Source organism: Triticum aestivum, chromosome 2B (genome assembly GCF_018294505.1).
Source record: "Triticum aestivum cultivar Chinese Spring chromosome 2B, IWGSC CS RefSeq v2.1, whole genome shotgun sequence".
NCBI classification, from domain to species: Eukaryota; Viridiplantae; Streptophyta; class Magnoliopsida; order Poales; family Poaceae; genus Triticum; species Triticum aestivum.
In genome coordinates, this window is record NC_057798.1 from 183,489,499 (window position 1) to 183,507,600 (window position 18,102).

Genomic DNA, 18,102 nt, shown 5'->3' on the forward strand with positions numbered 1-18,102 from the left:
CGCTTTGAGAAGTACTCCCTCCGTTCGGAATTACTTGTCGTAGAAATGGATGTATCTAGACATTTTTTAGTTCTAGATACATTCATTTCTGCAACAAGTAATTCGGAACGAAGGGAGTATGTGATAAGCAAGAGCTCCCCCTAAATTTATGCATTATTTTAAAATTTGCATTTGAATGCAAATGCACAATTGATTAGGATCATGGGTTACTTTTCCATATCACATACATCTTGGTGGAGCGCATAAAATGATAAGAGTTAAATAATATGCACTCATCACCAAAGATACAAGTGATTGATCATACACAAATAATCATAGAGATAGACATGCAAGCACACATTAAGCATAGTATGATCAAACACATGATCACATAAGGTATCTCATGAGCATAATACAAGTAGTAGCAACAACCAAATCAAAGTAGCAAGTAGCAAGGCAAATAAAACTAACAAAAGCAAAAGACACTCTGTCTCTCTCTCTCTCTCTCGAAGCCTATGATCTATACATTTTCTCCCCCTTTGGCAACAAATTACCAAAAAGTTTGAAAATGTATAGTGCTATGCGACACTCTAAGCATGATCTCCGGGATCCCCTGAAGTGGTCTTCTGGCTTGTAGCTCCAGTGTGCGTAGACGGCGTGGAGAAGAGTCCATCTACAAATGCCTCTGCTGAAGTCTGTGGAGCTGGAGGAGTTGACACTGGAGGGGCAACTGTGGCAGTGGCTACAGGTGCTAGAAGAGTAGTCATGGAGTCTGCAACTGGCACAGCTGATGATCTTTATGCCCTTGGCACTCTCTGGAATGTATCTGTTGTGGGTCTGTCATCACTGTCCTCAGCATCATCATGCAACTTTTCCACAGTGGTTTGAATCTCTGTGACCTTCACATCAAGGTCATGCAATTTTGTCTCAATGATTCTTTCAAGACTCTCCTGATTCTGAGACAAGGAGCTTTTCTCAATCCTCGCGGTAGCCTCAAGCAGATAACTGAGTTGATCTTGCTTGGTATTGAGATTCACCATGGAAGCTTCTGGAGCACTTGTTGCCTTTGCTGCTTTGGTAGCCTTTGCTTTCTCAATTTTCTCCTGGGCCTAATCAGCTGTAGGATGTGATGCATCCATGACAATCTCATTGTCCTCAAAATCTGGCCTCGGGGGTAGATGCTCTTTGTCAAGCAGATATGTCCCAGTACCAACCTTGGAGTTGATCAACATATGGATGTGTGGGGCATATCCACAAGATCTTTTCTGATCGGCTACTATCATCTTCAATGTTTCAACAATCAGGTCCATGACTTTGAATTTCTCGAGCACATCAAACAAATGTACCAAATTTATGGAGTGACCATGTATCATCCTGTGATCTCCAGACTTGGGCAACAGAGTGTGCCTCAAGATAGTGTTCATTGTGGTCAAACCAGCAAGCAGATAGTAGATAGAACCTAGCTTGTGTGTCTCTAGAGCTGAATCAGGAATAGGATTGTACATGTTGGCCATTGAGTTGTGATCTTTCCTGGATTTTCTATACACATCAAGATCATCTTCACTTTCCTTGGGAGCATTGATAAGCTTGCCCCACTCAGAAATAGATGTTTGGTATCTGGTGCTCTCAGTCATCCACACTATCTTACCATCAGCGTAAAGGTGGGCAGTAGACTAGAACTGCATGATCATCTCATCGTTCCATTTTGTCAACTTCTGTCCAACAAACTTATCAACCCCATTCAGTATGAAGCTCTCATGCACATGGGGAAAATAGTCTTCATTATCATCAATGTATTTCCAGTCAACCCATCTCATGTGACACACTATGGGCTTCTTGTCCAACAAGACAGTCTCATAGAAGTCCTGTTATTCTCTGGTATGAAAACGATAGTCCACGGCAATCCTTCTCCTGATAACTTATGGATCATTCTGCCTCCATTATCTCAATCAATGATCCTTCATCAACTTCATGTTATCTGGCACTGGATGATCATCATTATGATCTGGGATCTTGGGTTTCAACTTTATGAGCACTAAAGGCTCATCATCTTCCTGAACTTCTGGCACTGGGGCCTTGTTCTTCTCTGCAACAGAAATGTTTCTAGTAGATCTCTTTGGAACTGAAGGCTGGGGTGCTTGAGCTAAAGCTTTAGGTTTTGGAGCATCAGGTTTAGGATCAGACTTGGGCTTTGAAGTAGCAGCACTAGTCTTGATGGCATCTGCCATCAACTTTTGTGTCTTGGCAGGAGGTGCAACAGGTTGTTCCTCCTCCTCTTCCTCATCATCACTCCTTCTATTTGAAGGGTGTCCAAGTACTCTGGCAATAGTAGTCCTTGCTCTCTTCTTTTTCATTCCATCTCCAGTTGCATCATCATCATCAGATTGCTCAATTGTAAACTGCATAGTCTCCTGAGTTGGCACTTTTATGGGTTTGGACATTGGAGCTCTCCTTGGAGTTTCTTTTTTTTGTGAACCAGGCTTTGTGGTGGCAGCAGCAGCATACTCCTTCTTGAGCACTTTCTTCTTGGAAGTGACCTCTTCTAGAAAATCTTCATCCTCACTATCAGAAGTTTTCTTCTTCTTTGTTCTGGTAGCTGCCTTTGGCAAGTTCCTTGGGGGGCTCTTGCTATCCTCATCATAGCTACCAGAGGGACTAGTGCCCTCACTGAGGTTTACATCCTCCTCAGACCTGTTCTGACTGTCACTGGCTTTTGTCATCTCTGCAACTGACCCTGTGAATAGATGGATATGGGTAGAGTGGATGAGCATCACAAAATGCAGCTGTTTTTGCAAAAAGTTGAGACAAAAACTTAATTTTAGTTTTCTGCAGAAAGCATTTTGGAGCTACCGATTTGACAAACTCGGTGACACCAAAGCACTAACAGAGTCTAAACATGCGGTTTCGGTCAGACCGAGATGCAGTTCGGTGACTCCGAGATGCTAGGATTTCATAGAGAAAGTGATTTCGGTCTCACTGATTAGTACACTTCGATCAGACCGAGTTGTACTTAGTGCAATGGTTAATGCCAATCGGTGTGAACGAATTCTTCAGATCGGTCGGTCAGCGGAAACCTAACCCTAAGTTTTTGAATCAAATCTATTCTAGAGGAATATTTGCGTGGGTAAGAAGCTTTCAAACATGGCAAGAATACTGGCATTTGCTTTGTGCATTGAATCGGAGACAAAGATAGCACAAAGATGTCGAATTTGTACCCTAACTTGTTGATGGTTTGCTACGGCGGCAACGGCGGCGGAGACCAGCAGCGGAGGCGCATTGGCGGAATGGCGATGATCCGGAGACCAAGGGGGCGGCAGTGTCGGGGCGCGAGCTCGTGTGGTTTGAAGAAATTTTCAATCGTATGGGTACGCGAGATATATATACCCAGGTGATGTCGGTGCCGCCGAGTGGAACGTCTCGGTGGCACCGAGATGCAAAATTACTTGCAGTTGCTGCAATTTGGTGAGACTGAATTGTTCTAGTCGGTGGCACCGAGATGAAAACCTAGATCAACTTAATGGTTTCGTGAGACCGAATAGGAATGAGTTGGTCTAGCCTAAAAGCATTAAGAGGTTTTGGAGGTTAGCCCTTGACGGATTGGTGGCTTCAAGTGCTCCTCACCCGAAGGGTCCGAAAAAGAACTTGTTCAAATTTTGTGATATAGCATGAATAGAATTTGAGACAAGAAGAGCATAGATAGCTAGAGAGAGTACTTAGGCATTCTTGTCCATCCATTTCGTCAATAAAAAACAAACAATCAAAACTACAAATGTATGTCCTCGAATTAAGAAAATTATGCATTCAACATGCTCACACAATAAGATAGCAAATGAAACATGTGACAAAGCATGCACAAACACTCTAGCATCTATCAAGCAATTGGCGATGACTAGATCATCTATATATGAGTATATTGACTTAGGAGTCAAATGAGAACATTTGATCATAGGTCATACTCATCGTTTAAGCACAAGTGGGGTTACCACTTTTACATAAAGCATTGTTGTGTTCGCACCATTAGAGTTGCTTTAGCTCAATTCTTAGAGAAAAGCTCCCCCTAGATGTGATATCCCCCCTAAGAGGGATGAACTAACCTTGGGTTTTGTCGATGATGACTTCATGTAGATAGTGAAGATGTGGATGCTCAATGTTGATGTAGATCATTTGGAGCAATCCATTGGAGTGTGTTGCACTTACAATACCTACATGGGTTAGTCCCACAAGGAACATGCAAGTATATACATAGACATAGAGTGAAACACAAATATTATGATGTCCATGGAAGCATTAGGTTACCTTGTCCCTTGTCTTACCAACAAGAGGGTTTGTGACTCCATGAACTAGTGCAAGATATGAAAGTTGATTGCACAAGTTCTTGGCAAAATGAGTATGAGTGAAGTATATTGGCGGAGTCACCCTCAAGAACTCTCTAGTTCTTCTTTCAGATCCACATCAACTTGATGGGAATCCTTGGAGTTGTAGTCAAACTTGATGAAGTAGAACTTGATGTAGTCTTGGAAACCCACTTGACCATGGCCTTAGGAGCTTCTTCAAATGAATCAATCTCCTCTTGAAGCTTGTCCTTGCCTTTTAGCTTGTGGTCTTGTGGTGGAAGATCATCTTGAGCTTGTGTTCCATTGAAAGAAGTGGGATCATACTTCTCTTGTTGAGGAACAAACTTCGTCTTGGGATATTGATCTTCTTCCCACTCAACTCCATTGGCATTGAACTTTCATTGAAAACCAACACCTTGATTCTTCCGGTGCCTTCCTTGCTTGCGTACAATTTTCTCAAATTGCTTACTTCCGGCAAGCCTTTTGTAAACACCTTTCTCAATAATTCCCTTCAATAAGCTATTTTCTTGCTCAAGTGTAACTTGGCTAAGAGAATCATTAGTGGAATCAACAGAACTACTATAAGCAACAATATTGGATTTAACATTGTTATTGTTACTACTAGAAGAAGAATCTTTCTTGCTCTTATTTCTAGATTTTACTTGTGGCATATAAGTAGACAAGAGCAAACGCTTGGCAATGTAATAAAAACACTTCTTTCGAAGATCATCATTGATAGATTTTAGAAACCCATGCTCTTGCTCTAAATTTATCTTCTTGAAGCGTAGCTTCTCATGAGTTCTTAGGAGCTCTCTATGATCCTCTAGAGTTGTTTCATGAGATAACTTAAGAGTGTTTAGTTCTTTAGTTAGACGCTCAATCTCCTTCTTATCATTTTCATTCGTTTCATCTTGATTAGCATGATTATTAGCAAGTTCATCATAGTTTTCATCACTAGTGTTGTCAACAAGTAAATCATCATCACCTAGCAAATCATCTTCATCACTATTGAAATCAACATACTCGGGGTGTGATACCTTGGTGCCTTTAGCCATGAAGCATCTTCCAATTCCTTCATTTGGTGAGTCAAATATGTCATAGGAGTTGGATGACACAAGTGCAAGACCGGCAACACCTTCATCTTGAGTATATTCAGAGTCCGAGTGATAGCTTCTCTCGGAGTAGTTGTTGGAGTCGCAACCGGATGCCCATTCACCAACGTGAGCTTGATGTCTTCGTCTTCTATAGCTCTTTGATGATTTGTCCTTCCTTTCTGAATCCTTGCTTCTACGAGAGGGTCTTCGTTCATAACGACCATCTCTACTCCTTCTCTCTCTTGGTGGTGATTCATCTCTTTACTTCTCCTTTTTGGTTAATCTTCTGTTTTCTTGTAGGGAGTCGTGCACCCATTGAAGTAGTGTCCGGGTCTTCCACAATTGTAGCAATTACGATCACGACTAGAAGATCTTTTGTCATTGTAGGACTTTGACTTGGAACTTCTCTCTTTGCTTCTATTCTTGTAGAACTTGTTGAAGTTCTTCACCATTAAGCTCAATTCCTCATTGAAGACTTGTTTTTCACTTGATGTTGTGGGAGCATCACATGAAGCTTTGTAAGCACTACTTGACTTGTTGTGGTGCTCTTCCTTATCCTTCAGTGACATCTCATGAGCAACAATTTTTCCAATGACTTTTGTGGGCTTGAGATCTTTGTAGTTGGGCATCATTTGGATCAATGTGCACATGGTATCATATTTTCCATCCAAGGCTCTTAGGATCTTCTTGATGATGAATTTTTCGGCCATCCCTTTGCTTCCTAAGCCGGCAATCTCATTTGTGGTGAGAGCAAGCCTAGAGTACATCTCAGCGACTCCTTCACCATCCTTCATTTTGAACTTGTCAAGTTGACTTTGAAGCACATCCAATTTGGATTCCTTGACAGACCCGGTACCTTCGTGCATATCTACCAAAGTATCCCAAATTTCCTTTGCATTCTCAAGGCGGCTGATTTTGTTGAATTCTTCAGGGCACAATCCGTTGAAGAGAATATCACAAGCTTGAGCATTGTATTGCAACATCCTCATTTCTTCCGCTGTCGCTTCACGATCCAGTTCTCTTCCATCCTCGAAGAAATCACCTTGCAAGCCAATACGCACAACAGCCCAAACGGCGGGGTTATGACCAAGAATATGCATTTTCATCTTATGCTTTCAACAAGAAAAATTAGTACCATCAAAGTAAGGACCTCTACGGTGGTAATTTCCCTCGCTAGACGCCATACTCTACTAGGTTGTGAAACCAAGGTTATGATCACCAAAACTATGGAAATCAGGGCTAATGGAGACCAAAGCTCTGATACCACTTGTAGGATCTAAAGTAGGTCTAGAGGGGGTGATTAGACTACTTGGCCAAATAAAAATCTAACATTTTCCCAATTTTAGTTGTGGGCAGATTTTAGCAATTAACACAAGTCAAGCAATCAACCTACACATGCAATTCTAAGAGTGTAGAAGCGGAAAGTAGAACATTTCATATGAAGGTAAAGGGAAGGGATTTGAGAGTGCAAACGCAATTGAGACACGGAGATTTTTGGTATGGTTCCGATAGGTGGTGCTATCGTACGTCCACGTTGATGGAGACTTCAACCCACGAAGGGTAACGACTGTGCGAGTCCATAGAGGGCTCCACCCACGAAAGGTCCACGAAGAAGCAACCTTGTCTATCCCACCATGGCCATCGCCCACGAAGGACTTGCCTCACTCGGGTAGATCTTCACGAAGAAGGCAATCTCCTTGCCCTTAAAAACTTCTTGGTTCAACTCCACATCTTGTCGCTGGCTCCCAAGCGACACCTAACCAATCTAGGAGACACCACTCTCCCAAAGGTAATAGATGGTGCGTTGATGATGAACTCCTTGCTCTTGTGCTTCAAATGATAGTCTCCCCAACACTTAACTCTCTCACACAGATTTGGATATGGTGAAAAGATGATTTGAGTGGAAAGCAACTTGCGGAAGGCTAGAGATCAAGATTCTTGTGGTAGGAATGGAATATCTTGGTCTCAACACACGAGTAGGTGGTTCTCTCTCAGAAAATATATGCTGGAAGTGTAAGCACGTTCTGATGGCTCTCTCCATGAATGAAGAGGGGGTGGAGGGGTATATATAGCCTCCACACAAAATCCAACCTTACACACATTTGACCCAACTCAGTCAGGCCAAATAGAAGAACTCAGTGAGACCGATTTAGTTCAAAATGTGAACATTAGGAATCTCGGTGGGACCGACTGAAACAACTTGGTGTGAGTGTGACCGATGTGCTAGGGCTTAGGGCAAACATCAACTAGGTGGCGCCGATTGCATCAACTCGGTGAGACTGAAGTGAAGCAAAAGACAACAGAGCGGATGTCAAGTCAACTCGGTGTGACCGATTGTACTGACTCGGTGAAACCGAAAGAGTGCAACAAGTCACAGGGAGGTTGCAAGGCCATCTCGGTGAGACCGAGATCTGTATCGGTGTGACCGAACTGTTAGGGTTTCTGGCAGTGGCTATGTCAAATGAACTCGGTGGCTCAAGGTAGAAAGAAACGGCGGGGCCGAGTTTGACTTTGAGTTTCGGACATATTTGGAATGAGAAAGTGGTTGAGGATTTTGGAGCAATATCACTGAGCACTTTGAGCAAGTAGACCATTAAGCAACACCTCATCCCCTTTTAATAGTATTCGCTTTCCTATGGACTTAATGTGATCTTGGATCACTAAAAGTAAAATGAAGAGTCTTGAGTTTTTGCCAATATGTGTCCTTAGCATTTTGAGGGGTCCATATTCCTAGTCCATGCCATGCCATTCATTGAACTTTCTGAAATAATTCACTTGAATGATCATTAGTTCAATGAGCTATATGTTGTTATAAATTACCAAAACCACCCGGGGATTAGTTGCACTTTCAGCGACTTAAACAGTGACTGCAGGTTTATTTGAAAAAAACAGAGGGGCTTTTTCGCAAAAACTCTGACGACGTACGACCAGAAGCAGTAATTGCTTTATCATTAGGGAAAGATTAGGGCCCAGCGGTGGCTACCCCTGGCGGCGGGTGGAGGTGATGCGCAAGAGTGTTGCGTCATCATGGTGCCACCATCATCCCGCGCCCGACCTCTCCTGCATCTTTACTGCAACGACAGCTAGAGGTGATGCGTGACGGCTGCTGCCTCACCATGGCGCCGCCACCATCCCGTACCCACCTCGCATGCATCTTTGCCGTGACGGCGGCTGGAAGTGGCTCCTGGCGACAGGAGGAGGCGACGCTCGGTGGCGGCTACCCGTGGCGGCGGCAGATTTTCTATCTCCTACGTGAGTGTTGAGCGGGCGACTTGACCGAACCCACGAACTGGAACGTGCTCACCCGATGCATGCGTGCATGCGGGCCTTTTTTTACTAGGAATGACATGTGGATCCCACATGTCATAATGGTCAACATAATGGTGCAGGTTGACTTTGTGCCCGGTCGACCTGGCGGGTGGGCCACATATGTCATAATCATCCTTCATTTCTACTCAATCGGTCATTAAACAGAAGTGGTAGCTTTTTTACCAAAAATTAGAGCAAAAGTGGTACAAGAGTTTTTTGCTAGGGTTCCTAGAGTGGTAGTTTTTTGTCACGGTTGTCCAAATTATGCTAGTTTTTTTAAAAATACTCCTCAAAAAACGCCTTTTCTAACGTGCAATCCAAATCAAAAAAAGTTGACTGTTTAAAGATAGTCTAGGAAGGAAAAGTTTGTTGTAGAAATTCCTGCCGCAGTTGAGCCGGACTCCTCAGAAAAGACATGAGGCGGTTGGTACAGCCCGTGATAGTCTTTTCTCCATCGAGAGCAGACATACATATACGTACGACACCACGCGCGCATGGGACAAGCCAGCAGACGTGACGAGCCTCGAAAGCGCCGCGCTCCACGCTCCAGTCTCCGACATGCCTTCGTCGACGCTCGGGATCGCGCCGCTGCTGGACGCCTACTTCCGGCGCCGCTTCGCCGCGGCGGGCCTGGTCCAGGCGTCCGTGCCGCTGGACGGCGGCGCCACCATGATGCAGTGCTGGCGCTTCCCGCCCGGCGCCAGCGAGGAGCTCCCCGTCCTCGTCCTCCTCCACGGCTTCGGCCCGCCGGCGACGTGGCAGTGGCGGCCCCAGGTGGGCCCGCTGTCGCGCCGGTTCCGCCTCGTCGTGCCTGACCTCCTCTTCTTCGGCGGTTCCCGCACGTCGCCCACGCCGGTCGACGGCGAGTGCTCCGAGGCCCACCAGGCCGAGGCGGTGGCGAAGCTCATAGGCGCGGTCGTGCCCCCCTCGGCCAGGGTGTCGGTGGTTGGGACCAGCTACGGCGGCTTCGTGGCGTACCACGTGGCGAGGCTGCTGGGGGCCGAGGCCGTGGAGCGGGTGGTGATCGCGAGCTCCGACCTGCTCAAGGGCGACGCCGACGACCGCGCCCTGCTGGCGCGCGGCGGGGCCGAGCGCGTGGAGGACCTGATGCTGCCGCGCACCCCCGAGAAGATGCGGCGGCTCATGGAGCTCGCCTACCACCGCCCCCGCCGGTTCATCCCGGGCTTCCTGCTCCGCGACCTCGTTCAGGTACGCGACCAATGGCCACCATCTTTCGCTGTTTGAATTATTTTCCCATCCCCGCAGATATTCGCATGGTTTGGCGGCGTAGGAGCTAGCGGGCAAGTGAATTCCATCGACCTATACCTATACCCCAGCGAACGACTCAGGACACCAGAGTCGAGTCCATGTCGGTTGTCAGATGAACTCAGCCAACCATGTCTGTTTTTGTCGACGGAGGGCGATATATAATACTCCTATTAGTATCAATATGATAATACAGTACTACCATAACCGCGCAACGAACTAGCAGCGACGTCAATCACTGTCCTTGACGACACACGATTGACAATGCACAACCAACCATGTCGACGTCCAAACGTACCATCGAGCCGCCAACCATTCAGTGGTGAGACAACATTCATTCAACGGCCTCGCCATAGCTTCCACCAAGAGCATAATTATGTAGGTAGCGCGTAACGTCGTTAGTCCTACATAAATAACGAAGGTGATGTAACATGTGTTCATTTGACTTAGTCGTGATAGGCATATATTGTCTGATAAACAATGTTGTTGTCATGTTATCACGTTCTGCAGCATAAAAAATAAACTGTGTACAAACTTTCAATTATATTGTACCTAATACATAGTCCAGGTATCGTAGTACAAGATTAATCTTTTCACTCTCAAGCCACATTCACACTTAATAGATATACTCTTCATATTACTACTTGTTGAATATATACTCTTTCCTAATTTTATGTCAATATCTTGATATGGAAACAGATAATAAACATGTAAGAGTCAAGGATGACTTTTTTTTGCGGGAAATAAGTTGTCACGTTTAATTAGAGACTTTGGATCAAAAGAAATGGATGGCTCTCTCCCGCAAAATAAAATAAAATGGATGCCTCTATTAGTTGGGAGCATTTAAAAAAATTCACAAATAAAACATTTTGCTGCAGTATCTCTACAGCGAGAACATAGAGGAGAAGGAGGGGCTGATCAAAGCTATATCCCTGGGGAACAAAGACAAGTTCCAGCTCACTCCACTCCCCCAGGTACATATATCCTCTAACTTTCCTGACAAACAAGCACAACGAACAAAGTGCAAATTGATGTAATTGAATTGCAAAGTAAACTCATAGTTTCTTCTTCACCCAATCTATGCCCCCATCTTTCAGCAAGTTCTTGTGCTGTGGGGAGAGCATGACCAGATCTTCCCCATAGAGAAGGCATTCCAGGTGACGAGGTCAGCAAGCATTTACTACTACTCTTTACATGGTTGTGTAATCTGGTTGCAGTTGTGTCACCTTCTACTGTAACTTAGACATGAAAGATGGGTGCAAATTGATGCAGGCAGCTAGGTGCAAATGTTAGGCTGGAGATCCTGAAGAACACTGGCCATATGCCGCAGGAGGAGGACACAAAGAGGTTCAACGAGGCTCTCCTCAACTTCCTGCTGCCCGCTCCGAGTTCATCGCTGTAATACAATTTCATTGTCGGTTTTCGGAAAGATGGTTGAGAATTCCTAATTTAAGCTCCATTTTACCTGTAAGATATACTAGTACTTAGTTGCTTAACGCACATTCGACCATATGTACACTTGGGACCTTCAGGGAATAAACGTTGCACCAATGGGGAAAAATATCTTTGGCTTGTTCTTGATTAAATGCCCTGCTTTCTATACATCCATGGCATGTGATCTTTGCTACCAACTGGAAGAACACACAGCACGACCGATGGTAATTGATTGTAGTGAATTGTGGATCCAGTAGGACAGCAGATGAATCCAGCTGCTGTGGTAGCTGAAGTTAATAATGTCATAAAATCTGGCCATTGGAGTATGTGCAGATCTGCAATTGTATGCCTACTATTTGAGCGAGCGAAATAATGTAACTGACTGAAAAAGAAAACAGCATTTCACTTGCAAAATTCGATTGCCGTGTTTACTCCGTCAGATGCAAAAGAAGAAATCTCTCAACAAATCTGGAAAAGACTAAGTGGCATCAATCTCATTCTCTTTGTTTTCCTGTGCCTTCAAACACTATTTCACCAAAAAATTATGTTGTTTATAATGTTGTACTCCCTCCATTCGAAATTACTCGTCCAAGAAATGAATGTATCTAGATGTATTTTAGTTGTAGATACATCTATTTTTATTCATTTTTGTAACAAGTAATTCCGAACGGAGGGAGTACGTAGGATTCAAGAAGGACATGCCACTTAATCCTATGTTTTTCTTCTTGGTTTTGAGAAACCCGTGAATCAAAGAGGCACTAGGGTCACGTACTGCTTGGATAAGATGTCATGTTGTGTTAGAGCAACTCTAACCGATTTCCCTAAAACACTTTAGATGAGTAAACTTTCACTTTCGCTTTAGACGAGTAACCTTTCACTTTTACTCTACTAAACTGCACCTAGCCAACTCCCTAAAACTTTTAGAGAAGTAAAAAATATCCTCTTCGGCCGCCCCAACTCGTATATTTAATTGGCCGCCCACCCGCCGAGTAAAAAGTGTTCCCCTCCACCTGCGGCCGCACCCACCCAACCTTGTGCCGCATCCACTTCGGCGCCGCCCTAGTTGCCTCCGTCAGCCAACAAACGCCACCGCGACGCCCCCCCCCCCCCCCCCGCCCCAGCACCCGCCGCGCTCATCCCCCACCTCAATTCGATCGATTTCTCGTCACCGACGACTATAGATCGGCAGATCTACGGTCGTCATCGCCATCGCCGGATTCGACGCACCTAGTCACCGGCGCCAACGCGTTTTGGAGAGATTCAACGGGATCAAACCGGGCATCCACCTCGAGCGCTACCCGCCGCCTCTCGGTATGTCCTCCTCCCACCGCTCGCATCTCACATGTCGGCCGACCGCCGACACAGCAACGTCCGCTCGTCGGCCAGGCTCGGCCCTCGCCCAACAGCTCGTCGGTGAGCCTTTGCCGATAATCAAGTGTGACCACTGCTGGCGGCTCGTGGTGCGCCATGTTTCGAGCATGCCGAAACATCCCAGATGGGTTTACTTCAAGTGCGAAAAGGACGGGGTGAGTGTCATTTCATACGGTTGTTCTTCAAATTCATCACAATGTGAAACTCATTGTTTGCTTTAATTTGTATATAGGACGGATGCAAATTTTGGTATTGGGAAGAAGAATATATTGATCTATTGATAGCAAGAAATTTGCTTGATGTTGGTGCATTAGTTGCTAGAGATGAAGCTAGAGAGGATGCAATGTTCAAGTTTGAAGAGGAAGAGAAGAAAGAAGTGTGCAAGCTGAAGCCGGTAGGGAAAAGAAACAATGTAGTCAATCAAGAGATGGAGAAAGCATTGATTGGATTAACAGGAGCAGTTAAGGAAGTAGTGTTTCTATTAAAATGTGTATTTTTTCTTGTAGTTTTCTTTGGATTGGTTCTCTTAGTGAAGAATTGGTGGAGTATGTAAACAAATGAGTAGTGAAGTCTAAGGGTGTGTTTGGTAGGGTGCATGAAGGGTGCATGAAGGCAAAAGTTCTCAATCCGACCCACTTTTGCTTGTTTGGTAGGGTGCATGAGCTCACATGGGCTATGCTCATCTGATGCATAAAAGGGCCCTCGGCTATGCTCATCTCATGCACCCCAGACAGGGTGCATGGAGGCAGCCATGCTGGCCCTGACACTCGTCCCCACCCACCAGACCACGTCCAGATATGTTTATATTTTCAAAAATTGTTTAGAATTTAAAACTTTGTTTAAATTTTTGAAAAAGTTTAGAATTTCAAAATTTCTTTAAATTTTTGAAAAAGTTTAGGATTTCAAAATTGTTTAAATTTTCAAAAAATGTTCATAATTTCAAATTTTATTTGAATTTTCAATAAATGTTCAGAATTTCATTTTTTTTAAATCAACAATGTTAGGAATTTCAAAATAAAATCAAATATTGTTTGAATTTTGAAAAAAATATCAGAAATTCAAATTTTATTTATTTTTTTATAAAATATTCAAAATTTGTTTAAGTTTTCCAAAAAAGCTTGGAATTTCAAATATGTTCAAATTTTCAAAAAGTTTAGAATTTCAAAATTTATTTTAATTTTCCAAAAAATGTTTAAAATTTCAAATAAAATAATTCAAAATATGTTTAAATTTGTGTTCATATTTTTCCAGTTTTGTTCATCATTCAAAAACAATTGTTCGAAATTCAAAATTGTTCAGCGTGTCTAAACACATGCAGGCTGCCAAACAAAGTCTCAGCTCAGCATGTCTCAGCGCATACATCGTTGCCAAACAACAGCAACTGCATGGACTCAGCATGTCTACACTTAGCATGTATAAGAGGAGAACAACTAGGCTAGGTCCATGCATGCTACCAAACACATCTTAACTCGATGGACCAAAAATAAATGAATTCATGTTTAAGTTTTTAATCCAGTAAGTATCAGGGATCAGTTAGAAACAGCCATTTTCTAGAGGAGCGAAAGTAGTCCTATATAGGATACCGGGCCGTTTACTCCTCTAAATTAGAGACTATATAGAGGGGATCGGTTAGAGTTGCTCTTAGCTACTGCCTGTCATGCTTGCCAGTACCACACACAGCCGTTCGATCGAGCAAGAACTACGAGTATGAGGAGCTGCATGGCATATGTGATTATCATCTTCCTTATCCAAGACACCACAAGGAATATGTTTTTTTGGAGGGAAAAAGAACAAAACACGCTTTCAACTTCTGAATCCTGGCCTAGAGCGGAGCACATGCCAAACATAAAGATGTGAGCTTGAAATCATCATCAGCCAGGTTTCTTCCGTGAAATGCACAGAAAACCAAGTTCCATAATTTTCTTTCTTTTTCTTTGGATGTGAACCCAACTCTATGAATTAAAGGGCAGATAAAATCGCATTTTCTTGCACAGCCGCAATAGAAACATTCAGAACAAGACTCTGCAGAGTTCAGATGGGTCCTGTGTTTCTCATAGGATTCCATTTCTTAATACCACGACCAAAATGAACTCCTGAACGCGGGAAGAGTAATCATCTCTAATTACCTAATTACGTACTACCTTCCATCAAAATTGCCCAATGAGTTACAAACGTAGAAGAATACCAAAAACCCTAACCAATGTTGAATGGGTTAACCTTTTTAGCGGCTACTGATCATCAATCATAGCAGTCTTCATCTGTTACATGAAAACAATTATTTTCATTAGCAAGCATTACAATGCATACAGCCCTGATTCAGAAGGAAAAGGAGGTAGTATAGCAGTAATATGAATTGAACATTAAATGGAAACTTACGGGCTTCCTCCTCTTGGTTCCAGTCATCATCGTCATCATCAAACTCGATATTCTGCGGAGTAAGACCATGGGAGTCAAACTATTAGACAATATGCAAGACAAAGAAATGATGCATCACTGGTCTAACCATTTCATATTTGCTGATGTGAAGGAATACACATGCATCACACAATTTTGCCAAAACCATGAACATTTAACACCCATTTTTCTACATCGAATAAAACCACAGTGCATAAAGTTCCAAGGTACTAACCTGATTATAATCGTCATCTGAACTTTCTTCCGCTTCTGCTTCCTCCTCTTCATCATCCTCCTCCTCATCACCCTCCTTTTCGGTCTTCTCCTCTCCATCCTACAGTTACCAAATATCAGTCAACAACTCAACATGGTGCCATAACCTCTCACTATTTCCGTAACGTCAAACAGAGTGTAAGACTTTAAACCAGTAATAATATATCTTGAATAGAAATATGCCTTCCAGATATACTGCAGCAGACTGAAAAAAAACTAAAAGGTAATGATGGCTTGCCTTCTGCTTCGCTTCAAGTTTCTCGAATATATCAAATGCCTGATTATCTGGCAAACAAAGATGACAAGATCCATGTAAGGGGTCAGTGTATATACATTTGAATATATCTACACTAGAAGTGTTCATTCAAGTTCCATTACTAAGAATAGACATACAAATTGGATGGTGCAAACAAAGCAGTTTCCTTAATAAAGATTCAAGAAGATATCATAGGCATAAACAGAAGTTCACGGCAGAAAAGGCAACAAGAGAATTATGTTTTGATTTTGTGAAATATAGCATACCTGCGTCTTTATCCCACCGAAGTTTTTTCTGAACTGGTTGCGCTCGTTTAGAACCTGAAAGGGAGATAATATTTAAGGGTTTATTGGGCTGCAACCACATAGCAGAAAACAAAAAATGGTATGTATGTACTTCAAGACTACCATGTAGCAGTTCTGCAGGAAAATTTGCAGGGATCAGTTTGAGGTATGATGCAAGAGCTTCCCGTTTGCTTTGTGTTTTACGCTTCCTATCAGAATATCTTTCGATCTCTTTGTCGTCATTCTCTGAAAAGAAACCAAGGCAGAAAAAGAAAGTAATCAGACAGAATTCAAGAAAAGAAACAAAGTAGAAATCGCTACTTGTAGAAGATATGAAACCAAACCAGAGTATTCTCACAAGGAAAGATGCTGAATTGTTTCTATGAGCTAGCAAGGAGTCTAATCATATTTATAGCCCCCGAAGATTTAGATGCAAGTGGTAATATCAAATTTAAAATGGGAAAACAAGAAGCAAAATTAATTCTAGACCATACAGATGTAGAAAAAGTGTCCGGTGCCAGCAGTATATCAAGTTGCATACAAAGTAACTCTCCATAAATATAAACAATCAGGATTCATGGATCCCTTATTATTGAGCTTCTAGTTAATACGCCAATGGGTTAGAATGTATCACTGGAAATCCAGCCTTTCATAGCTAAAGAAAGTAGGAAAACACAGATTAGAGGGAAAGAAATAGAGGTTACTCGCTTGCTCTGTAACATAAGCAGTCCTGATATGGCAATTCATACGAAAACTGAAAAAACGGCAAGCTCCAATATAACCCTGCTGTATCCAATAATCTGGCCAACTACTCCAAAGAAGCAAAATCCCATACTCCCTCTAGCTACACACTAGTGTAGAATCGAGAAGCAATACAGCATAATGTGCAGCAAGAGGAAAATGAGCGTATCAGTTATGACAAGTAGAGTCGCGGTACTTTTCTTGGGGGCATCCGGCTCCAGGTAGTAGCAAGAATTCCTCATGAAATCATCGAGCTTCAGGGTGGACAGTATCAGAGCCTTCTCCTCGTTGGTCGCCTTGGCGCAGGTCATCTCCGGCAGGGTGATCTCCTGCAAGGGCGAGCGCCAAGAACCCAAGTGAATCCCGAATCCTACTAATTCAGCCAATCCCGCACGGCGACCGAGTCGAGGTGGTGGCTGCGGAGAAGGAGGGGAAGGGTGTGGAGAGCGGAGGAGACTGGCTGACCGGGAAGTCCTCGTGGGGAGCGTGCTTGGCGGGGTGGTCATAGCTGGCGCCCCCGAAGCCTCTGCCTCCTCTTCCTCCGCGGCCGCCTCTCCCTCCTCCTCTCCCTCCACGGCCGCGGAACGACATCCCGGGGAGCCCGACGCCACCCCTCTTGGTAGCAGATGGAGGCGCGAGGAGGCCCCGAAATTTTGGAGGAAACGAGTTGCGATCGTCAGAGATTGGTGGCGGAGAATCAAGCCGACGTTGTCGTCTTCAGTACCGGCGCCGCCCGGAGAAGGGAGAGGCGGCTAGGGCAGAGGTGAGGCGCTGACGCGGCCGCGTGCGGCGGTTGATTCGATGTGGGAGCGAGCGACGGCGGCGCCCGCCGCCCGGAAGGAAGAGAGGGGAGGGGTAGTGCGCCACTCGTTGGGCCGGTCTTGATGAGATGGGCTTGTATTTTACCGCAGGTGTCGACGTGTGTACGGGCCCTATTTGGCTCGCGAGCGTCCAGGTGCTACGCTGGAGCGAGCACCGCTAAACGGGCCGGCCCACTTCGAACTTTAGAGCAGTTCCAGGCAAACCGGTTTTGGTTCCCTCAAAAAAAAAAGGCAAACCGGTTTTGGGAACCTTCTAGAAGGTTCTCTCAACCGTTTTCTTTTCTGGTTTCTTGTTTTGCCGGTTTTCTGGTTTGCCCTGTTTTATTTTTTATTTTTTTCCTTTTTCTGTTTCTGTTTCTATTTCTTTTTTCTTTCATTTTATTTATCATTTTTCGTTTTACTTTTATCCTTTGTTTTCATTTTTTAAAATTCCAACTTTTTCATGACTTCAAAAAATGTTCAAAGTTTTCAAATTTGGTTCAGTTTTGAAAATTTGTTCAAAATTCAAAACTTGTTCATCATTTATCACAAAAAATGTTCAATGTG

The 18,102-nt window shown here is 43.8% G+C and overlaps 3 protein-coding genes across 3 annotated transcripts; 2 read left to right on the forward strand and 1 right to left on the reverse strand.

The window, feature by feature from the left end:
* The first annotated feature begins 9,172 nt into the window (after window positions 1-9,172).
* On the forward strand, window positions 9,173-11,584 carry LOC123040996 (dihydrolipoyllysine-residue acetyltransferase component of acetoin cleaving system). Its single transcript, XM_044463696.1, has 4 exons — window positions 9,173-9,925; window positions 10,861-10,956; window positions 11,080-11,147; window positions 11,255-11,584. The coding sequence occupies exons 1-4, from the start codon at window positions 9,275-9,277 to the stop codon at window positions 11,382-11,384; spliced, it is 945 nt and encodes a 314-aa protein (XP_044319631.1). The 5' UTR covers window positions 9,173-9,274; the 3' UTR covers window positions 11,385-11,584.
* Window positions 11,585-12,548: 964 nt separating this feature from the next.
* On the forward strand, window positions 12,549-13,346 carry LOC123040997 (uncharacterized). Its single transcript, XM_044463697.1, has 2 exons — window positions 12,549-12,942; window positions 13,020-13,346. Exons 1-2 carry the CDS (start codon window positions 12,730-12,732, stop codon window positions 13,338-13,340), a joined length of 534 nt encoding a protein of 177 aa, XP_044319632.1. The 5' UTR covers window positions 12,549-12,729; the 3' UTR covers window positions 13,341-13,346.
* Window positions 13,347-14,697: 1,351 nt separating this feature from the next.
* On the reverse strand, window positions 14,698-17,612 carry LOC123040999 (DNA-directed RNA polymerase III subunit rpc31). Its single transcript, XM_044463698.1, has 8 exons — window positions 17,201-17,612; window positions 16,932-17,064; window positions 16,118-16,240; window positions 15,977-16,030; window positions 15,693-15,739; window positions 15,417-15,515; window positions 15,164-15,215; window positions 14,698-15,045 (listed from the first exon to the last, which is right to left on the reverse strand). The coding sequence occupies exons 1-8, from the start codon at window positions 17,324-17,326 to the stop codon at window positions 15,026-15,028; spliced, it is 654 nt and encodes a 217-aa protein (XP_044319633.1). The 5' UTR covers window positions 17,327-17,612; the 3' UTR covers window positions 14,698-15,025.
* Between the last annotated feature and the right edge of the window lie 490 nt (window positions 17,613-18,102).